Source organism: Somniosus microcephalus, chromosome 32, assembly GCF_052327205.1.
Source record: "Somniosus microcephalus isolate GS21.2 chromosome 32, FLI_Smic_1.0, whole genome shotgun sequence".
In the NCBI taxonomy this organism is placed as follows: domain Eukaryota; kingdom Metazoa; phylum Chordata; class Chondrichthyes; order Squaliformes; family Somniosidae; genus Somniosus; species Somniosus microcephalus.
This window is the reverse complement of record NC_141018.1, coordinates 6,957,234-6,984,392: the sequence shown is the minus strand read 5'-3', so window position 1 is coordinate 6,984,392 and position 27,159 is coordinate 6,957,234. Positions and strand designations below refer to the sequence as shown.

Below are 27,159 nucleotides of genomic sequence, written 5' to 3'. Positions count from 1 at the left end.
AAGGGACCGAGTGTACTGTAGCCAAATTTGCTGATGATACAAAGATAGGTGGGAAAGCAAGTTGTGAGGAGGACACAGTCTGCAAAAGGATATAGAGAGGTTAAGTGAGTGGGCAAAAATTTGGCAGATGGAGTATAATGTGGGAAAATGTGGGGTTATCCACTTTGGTAGGAAAAATAGAAAAGCAAATTATTTTTTAAATGGAGAGAGACTACAGAATGCTGCGATACAGAGGGTTCTGGGGGTCCTCGTACATGAAACACAAATAGTTAGCATGCAGGTACAGCAAGTAATTAGGAAGGCAAATGGAATGTTGGCCTTTATTGCAAAGGGTACGGAGTATAAAAGTAGGGAAGTCTTGCTACAACTGTACAGGGAGTTGGTGAGACCACACCTGGAATACTGCGTACAGTTTTAGTCTCCTTATTTAAGGAGGGATATACTTGCATTGGAGGCAGTTCAGAGAAGGTTCACGAGGTTAATTCCTGGGATGAAGGGGTTGTCTTATGAGGAAATGTTGAGCAGGTTGGGCCTATACTCATTGGAGTTTAGAAGAATGAGATGTGATCTTATTGAAACATAGAAGATTCTGAAGGGGCTCGACAGGGTAGATGCAGAGAGGATGTTTCCACTAGTGGGGGAATCTAGAACTGTGGTGTATGTGCCTTTAAGAGCAATTATGGTGTATGTGCCTTTAAGAGCCCCAGGTGTGCGTAATGCCGGTAATTGCCACTTGGGCTATATAAGCCTGTGTATTGTGTATATCCTTTAGAAACCCCCCCCCAGACTTGCTTAGTAAATACCTATGAACCAACTCCTGTCTTCAGTGTCTTTATCTACACACGGACACTACAGTGGCGACGAAGTGGAAACGGACTTACCTGCAATTCGGCAGCACCTCAAGGACATCGATTCCTCCAGCGTCCAGAAGACTCAAGGAAGTAAGAGAAACTGTGGTTTCACCAGCTGGCCAAGCTGGTGACAGGTACTGCGCTAATCCTTCCTGGGCGTCAGGCTGGAGCTCCAGCGGCGGGCTGTACAGCTGAGACAGGCAGCGAAATCGGAGGCAAGCAATAACGGACTGGGAGGGTGCACTCGAGAGACGGCCGGCGCGGCAAGCAGGTCAGCGTTTAGACCTCCGTCGGGAACGAGTCTCCAACAGTGAATAAACGGAAACCACAGTAAAACAGCGTTGTTATCGGTAGCAGCGGCGGGAAAGCGCCATATCGTTGCTACAGAGAGAAAAAAAAAAGCGCGGGAAGCGCCATATCTTTTCTGAAATGCCTAAATCTGGTAATATTGAGGCTTTTGATGGCGAAATAGAAGATTGGACCACATACGTGGAAAGAGTAGAGGTTTATTGCACTGCAAATGGAATAACAGATGAAAAAAAAAGCTTCAGTACTTCTGAACTTAATGGGCGCGAAGACATACGGACTGTTACGAAATTTAATCACTCCAGCCAAACCAAAGGACAAGACTTTTAAAGAAATTGTTGATACCCTGCAGGAGCATTTAAACCCAACATCGCTGCTGATAGCGGAACGATTCAACTTCTTCAAGAGAAATCAACACAAGAATGAAAGTAACGCTGATTACCTAACCGAATTAAGAAAGCTATCAAAGTACTGCCAATTCGGAGCAGGACTATCGGATTATCTTCGAGACAAATTTGTTTGCGGTCTCTTAAGTGAAGGAACACAAAAAAGACTGCTTTCTGAAAAAGATTTAACATTGGACAAAGCTTTCAGTATGGCTGTATCATACGAAGCTGCAGCAAAAGGAGCTGCAGAGATACAACAAGAGACACAGGACTTCGGCACCCATAAAATGACACAGGAGTTCGGAAGATGTTATCGCTGCGGCAGATCCACCCATAACCAGAGGGACTGCTGGTTCAAGGGCAAAGCATGCAGGCAATGTGGTAAGATTGGACACATTGCACGGGTATGCCAATCTGGACAAAATAAATCCACTGACAGAAAACAAAGAATCAATAAAGAAAAGTACAGGAAGGTACAAATGATGGCGGACAGTAGCTCCGAAGACCAGAATAGCGATAGCGACTCCGGAAACAAGAGACTAAGCTGTCTCAAATTACATAATGTACTTGCCAAAGAGGATTACCAAACCATTTGGGTTACCCTCACAATAGCAGGGTCCCCAGTTAAAATGGAGCTAGATACAGGATCAGCTCTAACCGTAATAAATCGACGAGATTACGAGAGGCTATTTTCGCATATACCTCTAAAAGACACATCCATTATCTTAAAAACATATACGGGGCAGAAAGTCTACCCCAAAGGAAAAATAAGGGTGCCTGTGGTATACAACGGCAAAGAAATACAAAAGTTGTATTTATACATTCTACAAGATGGTGGTCCACCGTTGTTGGGACGTGAATGGATAAGGAAGATACGTTTAGACTGGCACTCCATTCAGGCACTGACGGTGACCAGTAAGGAAAAAAACAATGATGACATCATACCTGAACGATTAAAAGACATCTTGGCCAACGCCAAAGAAGTGTTTCAAGAGAAACTAGGAACCTTGAAAGGCATCACCGCCTCAATAAAAGTGGAAGATACAGCAATTCCAAAATTTTTTAAGGCAAGACCGGTGCCATACGCAATACGTCCGGCAGTCGAGGCAGAGCTGAAGAATTTGGAAAAGGCAGGCGTATTATCCAAAATAGATTGGAGCGAATGGGCAACACCCATCGTTCCAGTCATGAAAAAAACATTGAAAAATAACTCTGAGGAACAGAAAAAAATTCGCATCTGTGGGGACTTTAAGGTGACTGTAAACCCGGTCCTTCACACGGTACAGTATCCTCTTCCGAGGATAGAAGATATTTTCGCCTCACTATCCGGAGGGAAACGTTTCACAAAAATTGACTTGGCACAGGCATATCTACAGATGGAGGTTGAGGAGACCTCTAAAAAGTATCTCACAATAAACACACACAAAGGCCTGTACCAGTACAATCGACTGGTTTTTGGAATAGCATCAGCTCCAGCTATCTGGCAAAGAGCTATGGAGCAAGTCCTGCAAGGGATTCCGGGGACTCAATGCTACCTAGACGACATCCTTATAACAGGAGAAAACGACAACAAGCACCTTGCCAATTTGGAGCAGGTGCTCACTAGGCTGAAAGAACGGGGCCTACGAGCAAATCGCCCCAAGTGCGAACTTTTCCAAAATCAGCTATCATATTGTGGCCACATAATTAATAAGGAAGGGCTGCATAAGTCACCTGAAAAAATTGAAGCAGTTATAAAAGCCCCAGCACCTGAAAATGTTTCACAATTAAGGTCATTCCTGGGATTAATAAATTACTATCATAAATTTTTACCGAACTTATCAACTATTCTACACCCTCTTAATGGTCTTCTACAGACAGGAGTGATTTGGAAATGGAACGAAGACTGTAAACGTGCCTTCCATAAATGTAAAGACTTAATCACATCTGAGAAAATTTTGGCTCATTACAACCCATCACTACCAATCAGACTGGCGTGCGATGCATCCCCTTACGGCATAGGAGCGGTATTGTCCCATAGATTCCCTGATGGCTCGGAACGGCCGATAGCTTTTGCGTCACGCTCATTGAACTCAGCTGAGCGTAACTATGCCCAGATAGACAGGGAAGCACTCAGCCTGGTATGGGGAGTGAAGAAATTCAACCATTACCTACACGGACAAAAATTTACCTTGCTGACTGACCATCAACCCCTCATCTCCATATTCAACCCTAAAAAAGGTGTCCCCATTATGACGGCACAAAGACTACAGAGGTGGTCCCTTTTTCTAGGGGCACACCAATACAACATTGAATACAAAGGGTCAAAACAGCATGGGAATGCTGACGGTTTATCACGCCTACCGTTGCCAACGATAGAAGAGGCACCTACAGTAGACCCAGTAGAGATATTCCACTCTACCATAGTGGAATGTCTACCGGTGACAAATTCTGCCATTGAAAGGGAGACAAGAAATGACCTTACTCTCTCACGGGTCTACGATTTAACAGTGAAAGGATGGCCAGCACATGGCGAACCACTGTTGCCAGCATTCTCGCAAAGAAGAGAACAGCTGTCAGTGTGCCGAGGAACCTTGATGTGTGGATCCAGAGTGGTGATTCCACCCAAACTCCAGGATAAAGTGCTAAAGGAGCTTCACGAGGGGCATCTGGGTGGAGTGAAAATGAAGAACCTAGCTAGGGCGTTTGTATGGTGGCCAGGTATCGATGGAGACATCGAAGACATGACCAAGAGCTGCCTAGGATGCCAGAAGGTCCAAAATGCTCCGCCACAGGCCCCTCTACATCCATGGGAGTGGCCCTCATCTCCCTGGCAAAGGGTGCACATCGACTTTGCTGGTCCATTTATGGACTCAATGTTCTTAATCGCAGTTGATGCACACTCCAAGTGGCCGGAGGTAATAAAGATGTCCTCCACCACCACGGAAAAAACCATCACAGTATTAAGGACCATATTTGCCAGGAATGGGCTGCCGGAGCAGATATGTTCTGATAATGGACCGCAATTTGTGTCCGAAGAATTCAGAAAGTTCTTAAAGAACAATGGAGTAAAGCACTACACGTCTGCCCCATACCATCCCGCCACCAATGGATTGGCTGAAAGGTTTGTCCAGACCTTCAAGAAGGCCATCAAGGCCATGGGTAATGAAGACATAAAACTTCAGCACAAGGTGGATAACTTCTTATTTGCATATAGGAATGCAACGCATATGGTTACTAACCAAACTCCCGCCATGATGTTCTACAATAGAAACCTAAGATGCCGGCTGGATTTGGTCAAGCCCAACATCCGAAGGGACGTGGAGAACCGGCAGTTTCAGGGCATGAATGAAAGGCCAACTAGGGCCTTCCAGATAGGCCAACTGGTTTTGGCCCGGGACTACCGTACCGAGAAATGGCAGCCTGGAACTATCTGCACACGATTAGGACCACTGATGTATACCGTGGACATCGGAGACAGCATAATAAGGCGCCATGCTGACCAAATCATCAAGTCATCCGAAAAGGGACAACCTACACCACCACTCTATACATCTAACGATGAAGTAGAGATACCCATATCTACCTCCGATCCGGTGATACTGGAGCCCGATGAACCCGACACTGGCATTCAAGCCGAATCAGCCTTGCCAGAAGAACCTACTACACCACCAGAAACTACTACACCCCCGAGGCGTTATCCGGACCGAGTCAGGAAGCCTCCTGAGAGACTAACTTATAATTAATTAATACAGCAATGTATATTATTTTGCATATAACATGTAATTAATAATTACTTAAAATATGATGTACTAGTTAGCTAGAAGGGGAGGAATTGTGGTGTATGTGCCTTTTAAGAGCAATTATGGTGTATGTGCCTTTAAGAGCCCCAGGTGTGCGTAATGCCGGTAATTGCCACTTGGGCTATATAAGCCTGTGTATTGTGTATATCCTTTAGAAACCCCCCCCCAGACTTGCTTAGTAAATACCTATGAACCAACTCCTGTCTTCAGTGTCTTTATCTACACACGGACACTACAAGAACGAGGGGGCATAGTTTCAGAATAAGGGGTCGCCCATTTAAGACGGAGATGAGGAGAATTTTTCTCTCTCTGACGGTCATGAATCTTTGGAATTCTCTACCCCAGCGAGCTGTGGAGGCGGAGTCAGTGAATATATTCAAGGTGGAGATTGACAGATATTTGAACTACAAGAGAGTCGAGGGTTATGGGGAGCGGGCGGGGAGGTGGAGTTGAGGCCAAGATCAGATCAGCCATGATCGTATTGAATGGCGGAGCAGGCTCGAGGGGCCGAATGGCCGACTCCTGCTCCTATTTCTTATGTTATTATCCTGTGTTCTACATTTGGGATCTTAAGTGAACCTAAATATATTACAATTTAAAACATCAGTCATCACAGATCTTCAAATATAAAAAAACACAACTTGTGTAATTCTCTTATTTAGGATGAATTATATAGATGAACAATTAAAATCCAATGAAACTCCTATATCTTTCTAATGACCTTGAAACAAGATGCATTCTCACAGGTGACACTGTAACCAGCTGTTCCCTGCACAGATTCTTCAAAGCTGATGACAGAGGTTTTGATAGGACAGGAATAAGGGGCTAAATTGCTTTGTGTCTGGGTCAACTGCACAGTCATTCCCCATTAGATTAAAAAAAGATCGCCCGCATGTTTGTGCGAGTGAAAGCCAAGCCTGTCTGCTAATCTTCCCGGTCTCCGCTGATTCCTAAAGATTCAAGTAACGACCCAGACTTCCGTCACTAGGATGTTACAGTAAATCAGCGCAAAATCTGCTGTGGGTACACTTTTAAACACCATGAAAATTGGTAGCCTATGTAGTAGCGGATTTGTTTCATAAGGTTTACCACTTTCATCAATAACTGCAGAGACTGTTACACAGTGCAATACCTATCCGAATGGTTACATCACTTCAAAGCCATTTAAACTCACTTTGATTCCAATTTTGCCATTACTGTGAAAAAACCTCGGTGATTAACTGGACTCCATCAAATATTACAGCTCAGGGACAAAGGTCTAATACTTAGATGGAAATCCATTCACAGCATTATTTATTAATTTCACGGATTACAGATTGATGGCCATCCTGAAAGGCATCTATGGTTATGCGCACACTCGGGAGAGATGGTCCCACGACCGGAGGAACCCAGCGCTTGCACGGTTCTAAAACGGAACCCCCGGCAGGGGCTTGCTCCGATAGTTACTCTCTGCACCTGTGGTATAACTGAATGAGGAAGCTGGCAGAATATGTGGACTGAGTGAAGTGTACAAACGATGTGAGTCAGTGTTGTACAGGGAGCACCTAATCTATTTTCATAGAATCATAGAAATTTACAGCACAGAAGGCGGCCATTCGGCCCATCGTGTCTGTGCCGGCCGACAAAGAGCTCTCCAGCCTAATCCCACTTTCCAGCACTTGGTCCGTAGCCCTCTAGGTTACGGCACTTCAGGGGCATATCCAAGTACAGGAAACTTTCGATTAACCGGCCCCTAAATAATCGGAACGCTCGATCCACCGGCAAAATTCAGGAGTCGGTTCAGATAACTTTTTACTTTTATTACTTTTTTTTACTCCATTTGTTGCTGTGCAAGGGTGTAGCTGAAGCTGTTGCTAAGCTACAGAGACGCTTGCAACTTGTGCCGATTGTTTTGAAGCTAAGCAACAGGGTTTGTTGCTTTATACGGAGCTCTGAGCTCCGTATCTTTTACTATAGCGTTCGGTTATCCGGAATTGTTGATGAACCGGCACCAGGTCGGTCCCGTTCGTGCCGGACACCAGAAAGTTTCCTGTACTTGTTAAATGTGATGAGGGTTTCTGCCTCTACCACCCGTTCAGGCAGTGAGTTCCAGACCCCCACCACCCTCTGGGTGCAAAAAAGTTCTCCTCAACTCCCCTCTAATCCTTCGACCAATTACTTTAAATCCATGTCCCCTGGTTATCGAACCCTCTGCTAAGGGAAATAGGTCCTTCCTATCCACTTTATTTAGGCCCCTCATAATTTTATACACCTCAATTAAGTCTCCCCTCAGCCTCCTCTGTTCTAAAGAAAACAAGCCCAGCCTATCCAATCTTTCCTCAGAGCTAAAATTCTCCGGCCCAGGCAACATCCTCGTAAATCAATAGCAAAATACTGCGGATGCTGGAAATCTGAAATAACAACAGAAAACGCTGGAAAAACTCAGCAGGCCAGGCAACATCCGTGTTGTATATTCTCTAATCTACACTGTATGTCGTCTATGGCTTTAATGTTCTTTCTATAATGGGATGCCTAAATCGGTGAACTAACCATCGCCTTGTTTAAACTTATCATAACTTCTTCACTCTTGTTCTGTGCCCCATTTATAAAACCCAAAATGCTATCGATGCATTTTGGGAGGAGAAGCGAGAATGGAAGAACACACAATTGTAAGATGCTGGAGTGAACATGGAGAAGTCCTTTAAAGTGCAAGTCCAGGTAGTCAAGGCCATAAAAAGCCTGGGAACTCTACTCATCAATTCTCAATCCAAAATGTTACTGTTGGTGCCTTATCCTTAAGCCAAATTCCCAGCCAGTTCCATACTCTACCCTACATTCCTGCAGGCTTCAGCCTAATTACAAGTCTTTCCATTTTTTTCTGTCAATATTTTCTACTCTGGAATTTCACAGCCGTGTTTACAAGAAAGCAGAAGTTGTGTTTCCTGAAAATAACCAGAGAAAACTTGACGAATAACCTGTACAAGAATAACCTAGCAAATAACAGCTGGCGTGGATTCAAAAGGAGGAGAACCCACCTGATCTTGGTTGACTTCTTTTGAGGAAGTGACATCAAAAGCGAACTGAAAAAAACCTCAACATGTGGTCTCCTTTGACAACGTTCCTCATGAACGGCTGCTTGCCAAGGTTAAAGCAATTGCAATTCAAGGTAAAAACTGAAAATAGGATAAGAAATGGGCTGAAGGAAAAGGAGCATTGGCACTTGAAAGAGGAATGGCTGTGAGGTGCCGAGAGGGAAGAGTACTGATTGGAGTGCCCGAGGGACTTTGCAACAGTGATTTGGATTCAGAAGCTCAAATGGAAATTGTTCAATTCACAGTTGACACTAATTGAGAGAGGGGGGCAGCACAATGAGTCTGATGATGCAGCCAAGGGTATACAAAAGGAGCTAAATAAAATTGGCAAATGGACAGACAATATCAAAGGAAATCCAATGTGGATAAGTGCAAGGTACTGGATATTAAAAAGATAGGGAGGCATTTGTAAATTCATGGATAGTATAAAATAGGGAGCCAAGGGTGGCAGTGAAGGGGAGCCTCTGGGTGTTGGACTCTGCAATTAATTACTGTGGACCAGCAAGCAGAGTGCTGAATTACACTGCTAAACCAGTAGAGTATAACCCAAGTTGTTATACTGAAATTCACCCACTGTATCCAGTTTTGATCACTGAGACATGATAGAACTATTGAAGGTCTGGAACTGAAGCAGAAAGGAGCCATGAGGCTGATCCAGGGCGACAGAAGAGTGAAGTCTCAGGAACAAGTGGAAGAAACTTAGGTTCTTCACCCTTGAACAGAGGCAACTGCAAAGCAACCTTATTAGGAGGGAAATAAGATATTAAACAACACAGAAAAGATAAATCCAGGGTGTTACTTCAGGTATGGCATGAAAGTAGAACAAGAGGCAAAGGCTCAAAAAGTGAAGAAACAGGAGACGTGGATTAATTGCACAGATATGGGAAAGGAAAGTGAAACCCTGCACAAAAGAAAGTGGATAAACACAAAGGACAGTGGATGGAGTCCAAGGTAATTGCCAATGTCTATTCAAGCAGCAGCAGTGAGCACATGGGGCACATTTTGGGTTCCCAATTTCATCACACTATGACAGCACGCTCGAGCTGTGCCGTTACTGTAATGCCAAGACTACCAAAAATGCTCCTTAACAATGAGACGGTGCGCGTCAGAGGGAACTAGCTCCACAGTTCTGATCTACAGGACAAACAAAGAACACTCTGTGTGACTGCAACAAGCAAGTACACAGATTTCAAAAGAGCAGCACTTTCCAGTTGAAGATAATACAAAAGGGAATTCAACTGCACATTAAAAATGGAGTATGAATTCACAAATGACAGTAATAAATGATGAATCGAAGAATGAACTGTACACGTTGCACAACACGGCATGCTGGTGCAGCAGGCCACGTGCACGTTTCTTTTTCGGGACTGGCTGCAAAGCAGTGCTGGCAGAAGCTCGGGAACAGCAGGGTGGGTGGCCTGCACGCCCCCGCCACAGAGACGGCCTCAAACAAGAAAAGGAAACAACTTTAAAAACGCAAAGGGGCAAAAAGAATGGGGTGAAAACGGGCCGACAGAAGTACAAACGTTCAGGCCGTTCGGTGCAGTTCGCCCACTGAAGATCAGACATTTATCGTCAGAAGGAATTTCCAGATTTCGTGCATCAACATGCAGCTTAGTTGCACAAAATATGCAATGTCAAGTTATTGCATTCCTACCTTCCCAGTTCTTCTCCAATTTCATAAAACTCCTCCACCCTTTGCTGCTTAAAGGAAGCCATGCCTGATGTCCTCATTCATAGGTGATTCAACAAACCATATCATTCACATGAAGACATTCACAATCCATCTCCATTACACAGCATCGGCTCCTAGGAAAAAAGAACTGATTAGAAAATGTTGTAGGTATTTGGGGAGGGGGGGGGGGGGGAAGAAAGAGAGAGAGAGTGCAAAATATTCAAATTCCAGCTCGCCACACAATTAATGCTCATTTAAAGCTAAGTATGAAGGAGCAACTTAATTAGACCGTGACAAACTCTCCAAGTGCGTTACCGCACCGAATGGATGCTGAGTAAACCGGAGCAAGTGGGGCGCGAGTCCAGAACGTGATGTCGAAGGAGATTTCAGCGTCTCTTTCAACAGAAAATTATATTACAGTCTACTTTTAATTCAAAGTAATTTACATAATATTTTACAGCACAGAAACAGGCCATTCGGCCCAACTGATCTATGCTCCACCCAGCCCTCGTCATCTCACCCCATCAGCATATCCTTCGATTCCTTTCTCCCCTTAAATACATCGATACTATTCGCCTCAACTACTCCCTGTGGTAGGGAGTCCCACATTCTCACCATTGTCCAGGTAAATCGTTTCTCCCGAACTCCCTGTCGGATTTATCAGCGACTATCTTATATTTATGGCCCCTAGTTCTGGTCTCCCCGAAAGTGGAAACATCTTCTCTACGTCTACCCTATCAAACCCTTTCATAATCTTGAGGATCTCGATCAGTTCTTCTCTTTTCTAAAGAAGAGCCCCAGCCTGTTCAATCTTCCCTGATGGGTATAACCTCTCACTTCTGGTATCATTCTAGTAAATATCTTTTTTGCACCTTCTCCAGTGCTTCTATATGCTTTTTATAATGTGGAGACCAGGACTGTGCACCGTGCTCCAAGTGTGGTCTAACCAAGGTACTAAGCAAGTTTAACATCACTTCTCTTCTTTTCAATTCTATCCCTCTAGAAATGAGCCCTTGTGCCTGGTTTCCTGTTTTTAATGGTCTTATTAACCTGCGTCGCTACTTTTAGTGACTTGTGTATCTGTACCCGTAAAGGGAATTAAGGGTTACGGGGAGCGGGCAGGAAATTGGACATGAGTCTAGGTTCGGAATGGTCATGGCCCTGTGGGTAGTGGAGCGGGCCCAGGGGCCGTGTAGCCTGGTTCTGCTCCTACTTCTTGTGTTCTAATTCTGTGTTAGATTTCAGGAGATGGTTTTATTCCTGTTCCTGGCTGGGGTGGAGATCGCCTTTACAGAAGGTAAGTACTGTAGAAAATATAGGGACAGAGTGATCTCCTGGAAGAGTTTCGATCGCCTAGATGGGTCGGAGAGGAATTTCCCGGATTTTTTCTCCCAAATTGGCCATTGGGTTTTATGTCTGGTTTATTGCCTCTCCCGGGAGATCACATGGGTTCGGGTGGGATGGAGAGTGATAGAAGATTTGAGGTTAGGATCAGATCAGCCATGATCTTATTGAATGGTGGAGCAGGCTCGAGGGGCCGATTGGCCTACTCCTGCTCCTATTTCTTATGTTCTTATGTTCTTAATCCCTCTGTTCCTCAACCCCATTTAAACAGTTTTTTCCCAAGGAGTATGTGGCCTCCTTATTCTTCCTACCAAAATGTACCACCTCACACTTATTGTCCAATTACACGCCCGTTCTGCAAGTTTATTAATGTCTTCCTGTATTTTGTCACAGTCCTCCTCCGTATTAACTGCACCTCCCAATTTGGTGTCATTCGCAAATTGTGAAATTGTACTTCCGATTCCCGAGTCCAAATCGTTTATGTCAATAGTGAACAACAGTGGTCCCGGCACCCATCCCTGTGGAACACCACTTCCGAATCTGAGCCACTACCTTTAACCCCTAGTCTCTGTTTTCTGTTTTGTAGCCAGCTTGCGAGCCATTCTGCTACTTGTCCCCAACACCACATGCTCTGTTGCTTCTTCAAAGAATTCAATAAGGCTGGTCAAGCATAAAGTTTTGAAATCCGTGTCGACTATTCTTTACTATATTTTCAGTTTCTAGATTTTTTCTATTACTTCTTTGAGTAAGGATTCCATTGTTTTTCTTACCACAGACATTAAGCCAACTGGTCTATCGTTCCCTGGACTTGTTCAATCTCCATTTTTAAATACAAGAATCACATTAGCTGTCCTCTAGTCATCTGGCATGATACCGTTTTCTAATGAATTTGTATGAATATATAATAGTTTGATTCAAATTATCTGACAATTCAACTTTTTAAGCACCAAATTACGACTTTGATGTGTTCTGTATGTTACTTCGGCAGCACCTCCCAAACCCGCGACCTCTACCACCTAGAAGGACAAAGGCAGCAGGCGCATGGGAACACCACCACCTCCAAGTCACACACCATCCTGACTTGGAAATATATCAGCCGTTCCTTCATCGTCGCTGGGTCAAAATCCTGGAACTCCCTATCTAACAGCACTGTGGGAGCACCTTCACCACACGGACTGCGGCGGTTGAAGGCGGCCCATCACCACCTTCTCGGGGCAACTCGGGATGGGCAATAAATGCCGGCCTTGCCAGCGACGCCCACATCCCAGGAACGAATTAAAAAAAAAAAAACTTAATCTAGGTTTCTGGATAATTCAAAGTTTTTAAGCACTTGCAAACAATTTTTTAAACTTAAAAACTTTGAATTATTAGTGGACAGTATGAAACAATGTTCATAGGAAAGACCTTCCCTTTTCTCCTTACCTCCCCTCCTTTCCCTGCCCCCGCACCTGCTTAAAACCTGTTCCATCTCTGACATTTTCCAGTTCTGGCGAAAGATCATCGCCCTGAAACGTTAACTCGGTTTCTCTCTCCACAGATGCTGCCTGACCTGCTGAGTATTTCCAGCATTTTCTGGTTTTATTTCAGATTTCCAGCTAATTTTTTTTTGGTACAGTACAATGATACCTTGGATAAGAGAACGTTGACTACTTTAGAACATAAAGTGAACCAACCTCACCCACATCAAGGCTCCATCTTGAGAAAAATGGGAAACGCAAATCAATTTGCCTCTGAAAAACAATGCTTCCTAACTGAAGTGTCCTTGCAAATTATTGGCTCTTCACTATTGAATGGAAGATGCACGGGTGAACAAAGCAGAAACAGGCCCTTTGCTAATTAATCGTCATTTTCCAGTTGCAGGAAAATATTTTTTTATACCTTGCAACAGCTTAATGTGGCAGCAGAGGATATTTAATTTAGAATCAAAAATGTAATCCCGAAGGCCAATAAATCGCAGGGCCTGATAATCTACATCCTAGGGTACTTAAGGAAGTGGCCCTAGAAATAGTAGATGCATTGCTGGTCATCTTCCAAAATTCTAGAGACTCTGGAACAGTTCCCATGGATTGGAGGGTAGCTAATGTTACCCCACTGTTCAAAAAAGGTGGTAGAGAGAAAACGGGGAATTACAGACCGGTAAGCCTGACATTGGTAGTGGGGAAAATGCTAGAGTCCATTATAAAAGATGTAATAGCACAGCACTTGGAAAACAGTGACAGGATCGGACAAAGTCAACATGGATTTACAAAAGGTAAATCATGCTTGACTAATCTACTGGAATTTTTTGAGGATGTAACTGGTAGAATAGATAAGGGAGAACCAGTGGATGTGGTGTGTTTGGACTTTCAGAAGGCTTTCGATAAGGTCCCGCATAAGAGATTAGCGTGCAAAGTTAAAGCACACGGGATTGGGGGTAAGGTGCTGTCTTGGATAGAGAACTGGTTGGCAGACAGGAAGCAAAGAGTTGGAATAAACGGGTCTTTTTCCGAGTGACAGGCAGTGACTAGTGGGGTACCACAGGGATCGGTCCTTGGACCCCAGCTATTCACAATATATGATCTAGACGAGAGAACTAGATGTAATATCTCCAAGTTTGCAGATGACACAAAGCTGGGTGGGCGTGTGGTGCTGTGAGGAGGATGCCGAGACACTCCAGTATGATTTGGACAGGTTGGGTGATTGGGCAGATGCAGTATAATGTGGATAAATGCGAGGTTATCCACTTCAGTGGCAAAAACAGGAAGACAGATTATTATCTGAATGGCAATAGATTGGGAAAAGGGGAAGTGCAACAAGACCTGGGTGTCCTTGTGCACCAGTCGCTGAAGGTAAGCATGCAGGTGCAGCAGGCGGTTAAGAAGGCAAATGATATGTTGGCCTTCGTAGCAAGAGGATTTGAGTACAGGAGCAAGGATGTCTTGCTGCAGTTGTACAGGTGAGACCACACCTTGAGTATTGTGTGCAGTTTTGGTCACCTTATCTGAGGAAGGATGTTCTTGCCATGGAGGGAGTGCAGCGAAGATTCACCAGACTGATACCTGGGATGGCAGGAATGACGTACGAGGAGAGATTGGGTTGATTAGGCTTATATTGACTAGAGTTTAGAAGAATGAGAGGGGATCTCATTGAAACTTATAAAATTCTAACAGGACTAGACAGACTAGATGCAGGAAGGATGTTCCCGATGGCAGGGGAGTCCAGAACCAGGGGTCACAGTGTAAGGATAAGGGGTAAGCCATTTAGGACAGAGATGAGGAGGAATTTCTTCACCCAGAGAGTGGTGAACCTGTGGAATTCTCTACCACAGAAGGCAGTTGAGGCCAATTCATTAAATATATTCTAGAAGGAGTTAGATATATTTCTTAAGGCTAAAGGGATCAAGGGATATGGGGAGAAAGCAGGGACAGGGTACTGAATTTGGATGATCAGCCATGATCTCATTAAATGGCGGAACAGGCTCGAGGGGCCGAATGGCCTACTCCTGCTCCTATCTTCTATGTTTCTATGTAATAAAATCGACGGCTGAATTTGCTGGGTTTTGCCATCTGAATGGCAATCCACAACTAAATTAAATGACAAAGTTGCAGTTACATAGGAACAGGAGGAGGCCATTCAGCCCCTCGAGCCTGTTCCACCATTCAATGAGATAAAGTCTGATCCGTAACTCACATCCATTTACCCGCCTCAGCTCCATACCCCTCACCTAACAAATATCTGTCAATCGGAGTCTTGAAAGCCCCAATTACCCCCGCAGCATCCACAGCCTCCTGGGGGAAGAGCGTTCCAGATTTCCACCACCCTTTGTGCGAACAACTGCTTTTGAGTTGGAATCAAAGACCTCGGTGGTTTTGACTGGTTGATGCAGTAGAACACTCCAGCTGGCCTCAGCGGCGAGAAAGCTCCTCTCTGAGTCAGTAGGTCCAAGCCCCACTCCAGGATTTGAGCTGCTAATCTATCGGAAGCAGAACAGGGACTTCCTCCGGTGTCCAGGTCAACAGTCTGTCCTCAAGCACCATGCCCGAAAACTGATTGGGTGGAATTCTGAGGCCTGCACCACCAGGGTAGCCCTGAACGCAGGGGACGGCTTATCGGAAAAATCGCTGGTCAGCCGCCTACTGTTTTGGGCACAAAAATCGCACCTACCATTCTCCAATTAGCCAGTGGCCACACTGTTGGTGCAGGGCAATGGAAAGTCTCACCCACAAACTTCTTGTGTTCAAAGTTACTTCTGCATTTGTCTGCAGAACACCAGCCCTGCAAGTCGAGTATGGGAAGCACTTTGAGAGATTTCGGAGGTGTGATAAAGTATTATAAAAGTGCAAGTCTTTCCTTCAACCTAAAATTACTCACCAATAGCCTGCTCACTGATGCCCAGTTTGGGTTCCGCCAAGACCACTTGGCTCCTGACCTCATTACAGCCTTGCTCCAATCATGGACAAAAGAGTTGAATTCCAGAGGCGAGGTGAGAGTGACTGCCCTTGACATCAAGGCAGCATTTGACCGAGTGTGGCATCAAGTAAATCTGAAGTCAAAGGGGATCAGGGGGAAACTCTCCACTGGCTGCAGTCATTCCTGGCACAAAAGGAAGATGGTCGTGATTATTGGAGGTCAATCATCTCAGCCCCAGAACATCGCTGCAGGAGTTCCTCAGGGCAGCATCCGAGGCTCAACCATCTTCAGCTGCTTCATCAATGACCTTCTCTCCATCATAAAAGGTCAGAAATGGGGATGTTCACTGATGACTGCACAGTGTTCAGTGCCATTCACAACTCCTCAGATAATGAAGCAGTCCATGCCCGTATGCAGCAAGACCTGGCCAACATCCAGGGTTGGGCTAATAAGTGGCAGGTAACATTTGCGCCACACAAGTGCCAGGCAATGACCATCTCCAACAAGTGAGCGCCTAACCAACTTCCCTTAACATTCAACGGCATTACCATCGCCGAATCCCCCACCATCGACATCCTGGGGTCACCATTGACCAGAAACTTAACTGGACCAGCCACATAAATACTGTGGCAACAAGAGCAGGTCAGAGGCTGGGTATTCTGCGGCAAGTTTCTCACCTCCTGACTCCCCAAAGCCTTTCCACCATCTACAAGGCACAAGTAAGGAGTGTGATGGAATACTCTCCACTTGCCTGGTTGAGTGCAGCTCCAACAACACTCAAGAAGCTCGACACCATCCAGGACAAAGCAGCCCGCTTGATTGGCACCCCACCCACCACCTTAAACATTCACTCCCTCCACCACCGGCGCACCGTGGCTGCAGTGTGTACCATCTACAAGAGGCACTGCAGCAACTCGCCAAGGCTTCTTTGGCAGCATCTCCCAAACCCGCGACCTCTACCATATAGAAGGACAAGGGCAGCAGGCGCATGGGAACACCACCACCTCCAAGTTCCCCTCCAAGTCACACACCATCCTGACTTGGAAATATATCAGCCGTTCCTTCATCGTCGCTGAGTCAAAATCCTGGAACTCCCTCCCTAACAGCACTGTGGGAGTACCTTCACCACACGGACTGCAGCGGTTCAAGAAGGTGGCTCACCACCACCTTCTCAAGGGCAACTAGGGATGGGCAATAAATGCTGGCCTTGCCAGCAACGCCCACATCCAGAGAATTAATTTTTTTTTTTTTTTAAATGGCACTGTGATTCAGGTTAGACGGACGCATTCACTGATGGTGTCAATGTAAAGTAGGGATGGAATCAGTTGGTGACAATGGTAGCAAATATTATTCGGACAAAACATCAAACAAAAATGCTCGGTATAAAATCCTAGTTTGTGCTGAGAACATAAGAAATAGGAGCAGGAATAGGCCGGGACAGGGGACTGAATTTGGATGATCAGCCATGATCTCACTGAATGGCGGAGCAGGCTCGAGGGGCTGAATGGCCGACTCCTGCTCCTATCTTCTATGTTTCTATGTTACTTGGCCCCTCGAGCCTGCTGCGCCATTCATTAAGATCATGGCTGATCTTGGGCTCAAAGCCACTTCCCTGCCTGCTCCCCAGAACCCTTCACTCCCTTATCTTGCAAAAATCTATCTATCTCCACCTTAAATGTATTTAATGACCCAGCCTCCACAGCTCTCTGGGGCAGAGAATTCCACAGATTTACGACCCTCCGAGACGAAATTCCTCCTCATCTCAGTTCTAAAAGGGTGACCCTTTATTCTGAGTTCTAGATTTCCCCACGAGGGGAAACATCCTCTCTGCATCTACCCTGTCAAGCCCCTCAGTATCTTATATGTTTCAATAAGATCACCTCTCATTCTTCTAAATTCCAATGAGTATAGGCCCAGCCTGCTCAACCTTTCTTCATAAGTCAACCCCCTCATCTCTGGAATTAACCTAATGAACCTTCTGTGAACTGCCTCCAATGCAAGTATATCCTTCCTTAAATAAGGAGACCAAAACTGTACGCAGTACTCAAGGTGTGGTCTCACCAATACCCTGTACAGTTGTAGCAGGACTTCCCTACTTTTATACTCCAACTCCCTTGAAATAAAGGCCAATGTTCCATTTGCCTTTTTGATTACTTGCTGGACCTGCATGCTAACTTTTTGTGTTTCATGCACAAGGACCCCCAGGTCCCTCTGAACTGTAGCATTTTGTAATCTCTCTCCATTTAAATAATAGTTTGTTTTTTTATTTTTCCTGCCAAAGTGGATAACCTCGCACTTTCCCACATTGTACTCCATCTGCCAAATGTTTGCCCACTCACCTAGCCTGCCTATATCCCTTTGTAGATTCTTTGAGTCCTCTGCACAACTTGCTTTCCCACCCATCTTTGTATCATCCGCAAACTTGGCTACATTACACTCAATCCCTTCATCCAAGTCATTAATGTAGATTGTAAATAGTTGAGGCCCCAGCACCGATCCCTGTGGCACCCCACTAGTTACCGTTTGCCAACCAGAAAATGACCCATTTATCCCTACTCTCTGCTTTCTGTTAGTTAGCCAATTCTCTATCCATGCTAATATATTACCCCCAACTCCGTGAGCAGTTATCTTATGCAGTAACCTTTTATGGGGCACCGAGAGCAGATTAAGCCGGTATAAAGGGAGTTTCATAAATATTGTAGTAACTTTATAAATGAGTTTTGAAAGCACAAATTGATGGAGTAATACAGACTGCCTCCATTCCACATACACCTCATTAGACCATCAATAGCCACAGACTGCACCAGCATCTTCACAATTGTTCACTATTTTTTTGACCATAAGCAGAATATTTAATGTTAAAAACAGTAAAACCTAACTTTAACTGTTGAAATAATAATACTGGCCGGATTTTGCTGCAGCGGGGCATCTCACTTGTTCCTGCACCCTTCAGCGCAAAAATGTTTCCCCCCCCCCACGTTGCTGGAAGTGCGAGCTGTTAACGGTGCAGCGAGGGCAACAGGGCATCTGGGATCACGGTGCAGTGAGGGCAACAGGGCATCTGGGACCACGGTGCAGTGAGGGCAACAGGGCATCTGGGACCACGGTGCAGTGAGGGCAACAGGGCATCTGGGACCACGGTGCAGCGAGGGCAACGGAGCATCTGGGACCACGGTGCAGTGAGGGCAACAGGGCATCTGGGACCTCAGCGAACAAGACAAACTGTGGATCTCCTTAACCAATCAGATTCATTAGATTGAGAAATTAACAGGAGGGACTGAGAAGGAGGCTAAATTCGATGTCAAATCAGGTACAGAAAGAAATAAAGGAAGGGAAAGAAAGATTGGATTAAGAGAGAGAGAGAGAGAGAAAAAGAGCCAAAGGAAAAGGAAGAAAAGGTGTTCAAATTTCATTTGTAAAGTCTCCAACAACAATTCACAACCTGAAGGAATGAGACTTGCACTTTTAATTGTTCACTTTCTGGACCAGAGAGGTTGATTGGCAGTCATTAACAATTATCACATCGTATGATTTAACAATCCGTCTTTCGGATGAGACATTAAACCGAGGCGCCATCTGTTCTCTCAGACGGACGTAAAAGATCCCATGGCACTATTTCAAAGAAGAGCAGGGGAGTTAGTCCCGGCCAATAATTATCCCTCAATCAACATAACAAAAACAGATTCTCCATCATTATCACAATGCTGTTTGTGGGAGCTTGCTGTGTGCAAATTGGCTGCCGCATTTCCCACATTACAACAGTGACTACACTTCAAAAGTACTTCATTGGCTGTAAAGCGCTTTGGGACGTCCTGAGGTAGTGAATGGCGCTGGAGAAATGCAAGTCTTTCTTTCTTTAAAAGGATAGTTATGCTGTTACTTACTAGACTTGACTTTCTGAGGCAAGTTTAATGGGTAATTAATGTGCAAATCCAGAAACCTCATCAAAATCATGGGGAGGTTAAGGCCGAGATGACGCAATTCACGAGGTGTCTCTTCCTCACCACAAGTTGCTGGCCAACTTGTGTATTAATAACAGCATGCGTTGCTCACACTCCTTCAGCAAGGGCCATTGTGTTGTCGAGATAAACTTAATAAAAGGTAACATCTGTGCAGTGAAATAGTTAATTGGTCATTGTTAAATCTTTCCTTTCTCCATTTTAAATTAGAACGGTTGTGGTGTCAAACTGACATTAAAAATATTTTTATTTCTTCCCACTGCTGTAAATTAAAGGCGCAACAAATCACTCGACTGACATATTTTGAAGCATAATTCAATAAAATGAAACAAACTCCAAAAGGAGTCCAACAGTCACGATGCTAAACCGTTTAATCTCGAGGTTTGACTGTCAGTTGCGTCAGGCCTTTGGGGTTGAGTTTGCGCGTCTTGGTTAGGACGCCGGTTGGAAGGGAAGGCCAGGCCAGGCCCAGCCAGGGGTGCGTATATCACCACGGGCCCCCCCAGTCAGGCAGCAAGCAGGCTTTGTTCGGAGAATGATAAGGCAGCAAAATTACAGGGAAAGTACCGCCTTTTCTTTGTAGAGGATCGCTACATCAGGCCATTAAAAAGTACAAATATTTCACATTATGATTGAAAGCAGAAATTTTCACAAAGTGACGTCAGAAGGAAAATAAAGTTGCACATTTACTAAAACTAACGAGATCTCAATTACCCGTGTTAAATTGTACGTGCATGGGGAGCATTTCAAACAAAGGAGAGAATGAGGTGTGTGTATGAGCATTGGTTTGAGTGCACATACATTTACGTACAGTATGTCTGGAGCATGGGAAGAGGCAGCACTGATCCTAGTAGAGCTCAGTTTGGAAGTATATTGTGAGGCGATCCTGACAGTGATCAATAAAAAGGGGACAATTATTTTTTGAAAACACACACACACACACAAAGATTAGAAACGTTCTGGTACTGTAACTATCTGACTAGAAAACATATTCAAAACCTTCCAAGTTAGACCAGCAGAAAGTCTCTGGGACACTGCCATCGATATTTTTGCAGCGAGGAATGCAGCTCCCAATTGATTTTTTAACCAGAAGGCTTGCTTTCCCGTTAACTTAAAATGAAACAGCTCAAGATACAGGAAACTTTGTGATATCCGGCACCGACGGGACCGAGCTGTTGCCGTCCCATCAAAACTGCCGGGCAAACCAGCGCTAATGTTAAAACATACGGAGCTTTTGAGCTCCGTATCTAGCAACAAACCCTGTTGCTTAGCAACAGCTTCTAAACAGTCGGCCGTAGCTTGCAAGCGTCTCTGTAGCTAAGCAACAGCTTCAGCTAGACCTTGCAGAGCCTGACTGGTGAAAAAAAAGCAACGAAAAGAAAAAAAACCTAACGAAACGGCTCCTGATTTTTGCCGGTGGCTCGAGCATTCCGGACAGTTACCCTCCGGATAAACCAAAGTTTCCTGTATATTGTGGCTACGGTGCCATGTCGCTGCATAGCAGGAGAGCAAAGCTGGCTATTACTTATGGTTAGCTTGCACCAGAAAGCACAGCCCTTCCAGATCATCTGCAGCAAATTCTTCCCATGTTGGAATGTGTGCATCTGCTGTGACCTGCCCCGTGGTTCTCCCCGAGAGCAGCGTGATGGAGCTTTAGAGTCAAGCTTGAAAGGACAAAAATAATCATGCACAGAGTGCGCACTGAGGAAAGGGAAGGGGGGGATTATGGTAAAGGTGCACTGGTTACTTAATCATCATTCTAAAGGCCAACATTCAACACCTTTTTAAAACAATTCTGTCCCTGTGCAGAGAATATTGTAAGTGCAGCTTTCTTGCACAACAGAATCCCTGTTGCAACAAGAGAATGATGCTGGTCGATGTGGAGTTGACTGGATTTAATTACATTGAGTGGCAGGTTTGTTCAGGGGGACTGACTGGGAGCTCAGGGCTGGAAACCGGACTGGACGAATTATTGTTCCTTTTCTCCCCTTCCCCGACGTTGGTGACTCCTTTCGGGGTCTGATTCAGCCTTGAACATGGGATGATTCATTGCCCCCCCCCATTTTAACCCCTCTCTCCCGCCGGGCCTGGCAGAAAATGGGTGGGTAACACAAAGAATTCGACCCAACACAATCGTCGCTAAGCAAAAGGAAAAATATCTGTCATATTGGGCAGAAACAACAAAAACCCAAAGCAAACTCAATTGCTACTTGGCCCTAAACAGACAATACAACATAGCTGATTACCTGACCATGGTAAAGGATAACAAACTGAGAAGAACCTTGACAAGGTACAGACTTAGCGAACATAGCCTAGCAATCGAAAAAGGCAGACAGAGGCAGACCAGGCTGCCAAGAGAAGACAGGATATGCTCTCACTGCAGTCAGGGAGTAGTTGAGACAGAGATGCACTTCCTCACAGCCTGTGGAAAATATCAGGGCATCAGAGAGAATTTCTACCAAAAATTCTCACAAATATGCCCTGAATTCAGAAATCTGACTGACAACCAAAAACTCCCATTCCTACTGGGGGAGGAGAGAAGCTGTGTAACACTGGCGGCACACTATGTTACAGCTTGCCATGAACAGAGGGACAACCAGTAAACTAAGACAAGAGTATATATAAACAATGCGAATGTATATTTATACACTCAGGGATATACCTGTTTATACACTGTATGAATGGAACCGCGTTTATGTGTTCAACCATAAATGTATTTTGATGCTTTGGCAACATAAGATGTACCTTATCATGCCAATAAAGCGATTTGTATTGTATTGTATTGTATTGGGTGGGCGGTTAAAATGAAGCCAGGTCACTTACTGCCTCTGATCTCACTGCCTTTCCGACATGTCCTGATCTTAACCTGCTTGCTTGAGCGAGACACCCACAGGAAGGAAGTGGGGTCCTGTTTAAATATGCAGATACTGAGCCAGAGCCAGGGCCGGGCCGGGGTGGGGGAAAGGGGCAGTGTTAGCTCCCCCCATCCCCGCCGAGAGGGGGTCGTGGGCCAGAAGAGGCCCAGCAGGCGTTTTTAGGTTCTGTCGTGAGCCAGGGTTGGGCAGGAGTGCTCCTCTGCACCTCACAGGGGAGCCTTGGGCCTCCCTTTCCCGCCCCCTCTCCCCGATCGCCTCCAAAGCCCCCCCACCCCCACTTCACCTGACTGCCGGGGACGTTCCCGCGGGCCCCCGGCTGCGGCCTCAGGTGGCGGATCTGGCCGGGTTCGGGTGAGAGTCGGAGAAAATCTATTCAAAGGAGGCCCCGCCGTTAAGATGGGCCGAGGCTCCGGGTCCCCGATCTCCCCGTCCACTTCGGGGCTCACATGAACCGTACACCCCATTAAATCCGGGCCTTTATGTCTGAGCGTAGACTGAGTATTGAATATCTTCCCAATCTGGGGTGGGAGGAGATCACAGCCAAGCCCAAGCCTGCTCTCCAGTGATGTTCAGATGTTGGGAGGTCGTGAATAAGTAAATCAAAAGTAACTATTTTCACCGGTCAGTAACTAAAGGGCATAAATTTAAGCTTATCGCTGAAGGAATGAAGGGGGAGAGGAGAAGAGAACTTTATCTCTATTTTTTTTGTTAAGTGTCGTTAGGACATGGATTGCCCTGTTAGGACTCGGGGTGGAAGGAAAATGCATTGCAGCTTTCAAAAGGGAAGCAAGAATAGATTTAACTGGGCTGGGGGTGGGTAGGAGTAATTGGAGAGCTCGTTCAGAGAGATGGCACAGGCTCGATGGGTCGATTGGCCTCCTTCTGTGCTGTCAAATAATCCGATAAGTGCATTTTCAACAGAGTCCGCTAGACAGGAGCAGCGCCAAACCCGGCAGACGATACTGGTGTGCAATTTTCCACTGGGACTGTTGGCACTGATCAGTTAGAGTGCCGTGTTCCTCTTGTTTATACATTGTAAAGCAGCAAGAATAGAAACATCCACGGAGGCAGCTACAATCAGAATCAGAGGCTCCTGGTTTACTAAATGTTCCGTATAGTTGGCTGCAGCCTCTGTGGTAATGCCCAGTACCACCTGTTCCATGGTCTACATTGAGTTGCTGCAAACTCCACTTCACAGTCCAGGGCACTGGTATTAAGAATTTATTAGGAGCGAGGAAAGATCCCAGCTCACTGTAACTTCACAGTCCTGGTTAACGGGACTTAGTCCGACCAAACACGTTAAAGACTTACTGTTTTGGGGGGGGTGGAGGTTAAACTCAAAGTGCCACACAAAACAGAGGACAATACAGGGCTACAGACAGAAGGCAGGGCAGTGGCAATAGTTATGGATTGCTTTCGCAAAGGGCCAGCACAATCACAATCAGCTGTGTGGCCTCTTTCTGTGCCGCAAGACATGGTGGTATAACAGAGCAACTAATGACATTCTCGGACATGAATTACATTACATAAAATATACAGCGCGGAAACAGGCCATTCGGCCCAACCAGTCCATGCTGGTATTTATACTCCACACAAACCTCCTCCCATCTTTCCTCATCTCACTCGATCACCATGACCCCTTCTCTCTCTCTCATGTTTATCCAGCTTCTTCTTAAATGCATCTATTCTATGCGCCTCAACTACTCCCTGTGATAGCAAGAAGAAATAATAAGAAATCATTTCTTCACATCAATAACAACTTGCATATATATAGCAACTTTAAAACAGGTAAAACATCCCAAGGTGCTCCAGAGGTGTAAGGGACTGATCACCGCCAAGCCAAAGCAGGAGATATTAGGCCAGGTGACCATAAGCTTGGCAGAAGAGGTAGGTCTATTCTAATCCCATTTTCCAGCACTTGGTCCGTAGCCTTGTATGCTATGGCGTTTCAAGTGCTCATCTAAATGCTTCTTGAATGTTGTGAGGGTTCCTGCCTCTACCACCCTTTCAGGCAGTGAGTTCCAGATACCAACCACCCTCTGGGTGAAAAAGTTTTTCCTCAAATTCCTTGAGGAGGGGGAGGTCGGGGCAGGGGGGGGGGGGGTAATGCTCCCCCTAAGGTGTGCGACCTCGCAGTAATCTCAAAGGTCCCATGCAGGCCACTCACTGGCTTTTACACTGTAAATACCAAGCATGCGCAGAAATTTAAAGGGACCACACATTAAAAGGAACAGGCCACGCAGAACGAAGTGCAGCTTCCAGGGAACATTGGTGGGGATGGGGTTTATGGAAGGGATTTCAGAGCAAGGGACTTGAACAGCTGAAGGCACGGCTGCCGATGGTGGGATGAAGGGAGTGGACTGCACAAGAGGCCAGAGTCAGAGGAACGGACAGATCAGCGGCGCTGTAGGGGAGGGACGAGGCCACGGAGGGACTTCAACACAAGGTATGAGAATTTCAAATCTCAAGCATCCAGGGATCGAGAGTCAAGGTAGGTCAGCGAGCACAGGGGGTGCTGGGTGAACGGGGCTCAGTGCGAGTTCGGACACGGGCAGCAGAGGTTTGGATGAGCTGAAGTTTACGGACGGTAGAGGATGGAGGCCGTCCAGGAGAGCGTTGGACTAACCGAGTGTGGAGGTGACAGAGACAAGGAGGAGGGTCTCAGCAACAAATGGGCGAGCTGGGCTTAGAAACAATGCACTAATGCTTCCGATACAACTTTTCAAAGGGGATAATCCCCTTTGATATCTGAATTTCAAGAGCACATTACTCCCCAGCCTTAGAGTAACTGGGTTACAGGAGCAGGCCTTCATTGCATTACAAGTTCATGGTTTCCACCAGCATGCACTGTGGAGAGGGCGGCACACTCCATTTGTCTTTATACTGAGAAATCCAAGACTTTGAGAAGCGAATTTCTGTGAATTATCACATTATGACTTTTTAATTTTTATTTTTTTTAAACACACCAAAGTGTAAGACTGTCGAAGACTTTCACGGTTAAGTGCGGGTTCTTTTTATGGGGGGGAAATGTTTGGAAATAGTACGTTCCCTCATCCTCGGCCATTCAAACTGAGACACTGCTTCTGAAAATTGTAACTATAATAATATTCTTACTTAAGGCTCAATAATCCTAGTGCCCATCACCTGCCCCCTACCCCCACCCCGCCCGCGAGCTTACACCTGGGTACATCAGACAGGTGGGGCAGGACCAGCACTCTCTATTTTGTCATCACCGTCGCTAGTTTTCACCTTATCCCATTTATGTTTACACAACGCACTTTCCATTAGAGCTTGTTTGGGATTTGAAGACATGAGTCACTCAGTACGGTTTGTACTTTAGGAGAAAATTCTTTGGGGTTTTTCCCCCACCCCCAAAAAAAGTACCAATATCACAAGTCCTTCTCTCTCCTGTTGCTGTCATTGTGTTGTGGGGTTGGACGCTGAATTGTGGGCTGATGTTTGGACTGTGGGCTGGAACGTTCTGTAAGTGGAACATTCTAGAAATATTCAGATTTACCATGTGAAAAGGGCTAACGAATGGAGCCCAAGGCAGAAGGAGGTGTCCTTTCCAAATGTCTCGGTACTATTAATGTGGGCGATGAGCAACTCACAGGCCTTCCCAGAGACCGAAACTGAATAGCAGGACTGTGTGGTTACTCTCGCCCCACCACCGCGGGACCCCCTCCCCTACCCAGAGACCCCTCCCTCCCCCAGAGACCCCCTCCCTCCTCCAGAGACCCCCTCCCCCACCCAGAGACCCACTCCCCTCCCTCACCCCCTCCCTCACCCAGAGACCCCCTCCCCATCCTCACCCAGAGACCCCCTCCCTCCCTCCCTCCCTCTTCCTCACCCGGGGGGACCCCCTCCCTCCCTCCCTCCTCCTCACCCAGGGACCCTCTCCCTCACCCAGGGACCCTCTCCCTCACCCAGGGGGACCCCTCCCTCTCCCTCACCCAGGGGGGACCCTCTCCCTCACCCAGGAGGGACCCTCTCCCTCACCCAGGAGGGACCCTCTCCCTCACCCAGGAGGGACCCTCTCCCTCACCCAGGAGGGACCCTCTCCCTCACCCAGGAGGGACCCTCTCCCTCACCCCCTCCCTCTCCCTCACCCAGGAGGGACCCTCTCCCTCACCCTCACCCAGGGGGACCCCTCCCTCTCCCAGGAGGGACCCTCTCCCTCACCCTCACCCAGGGGGACCCTCTCCCGCTCCCTCACCCAGGGACCCTGTCCCTCACCCAGCAGGACCCCCTCCCTCACTCAGGGGGAACCTCTCCCTCTCCCTGGGACCCCCTCCCTCACCCAGGGGGATCCCCTCCCTCACCCAGGGGGACCCTCTCCCTCCCTCACTGAGACACTGCCCGCAAACCACTCGTACTGATTGTTTTATCTTGTAATTATCACTACAAGCACAGAGTGACGTGCTATGACCACGTAGAATGAAATACAACCACATGTAATTCCTGCTATTAAACGCAGCCCTGAGATAATTCAAACTCTCCTCTGAACTTCAGAACAGACA

At 46.2% G+C, this 27,159-nt stretch overlaps 1 protein-coding gene across 3 annotated transcripts in view; it reads right to left on the bottom strand.

The window, feature by feature from the left end:
* Window positions 1–27,159, bottom strand: part of LOC147097248 (death-associated protein kinase 2-like) — a 163,396-nt gene that overhangs the window by 135,248 nt on the left and 989 nt on the right. For 2 of the 3 annotated variants that reach the window (XM_085972039.1, XM_085972041.1), the window contains exon 2: window positions 10,054–10,205. In XM_085972039.1, the coding sequence (XP_085828165.1) occupies window positions 10,054–10,130 (77 nt within the window). In that variant the 5' untranslated portion in view covers window positions 10,131–10,205. Of the gene's footprint in view, window positions 1–10,053; window positions 10,206–20,574; window positions 20,659–27,159 lie in introns of those variants that run through there. The other variant, XM_085972040.1, reaches the window with a different exon arrangement.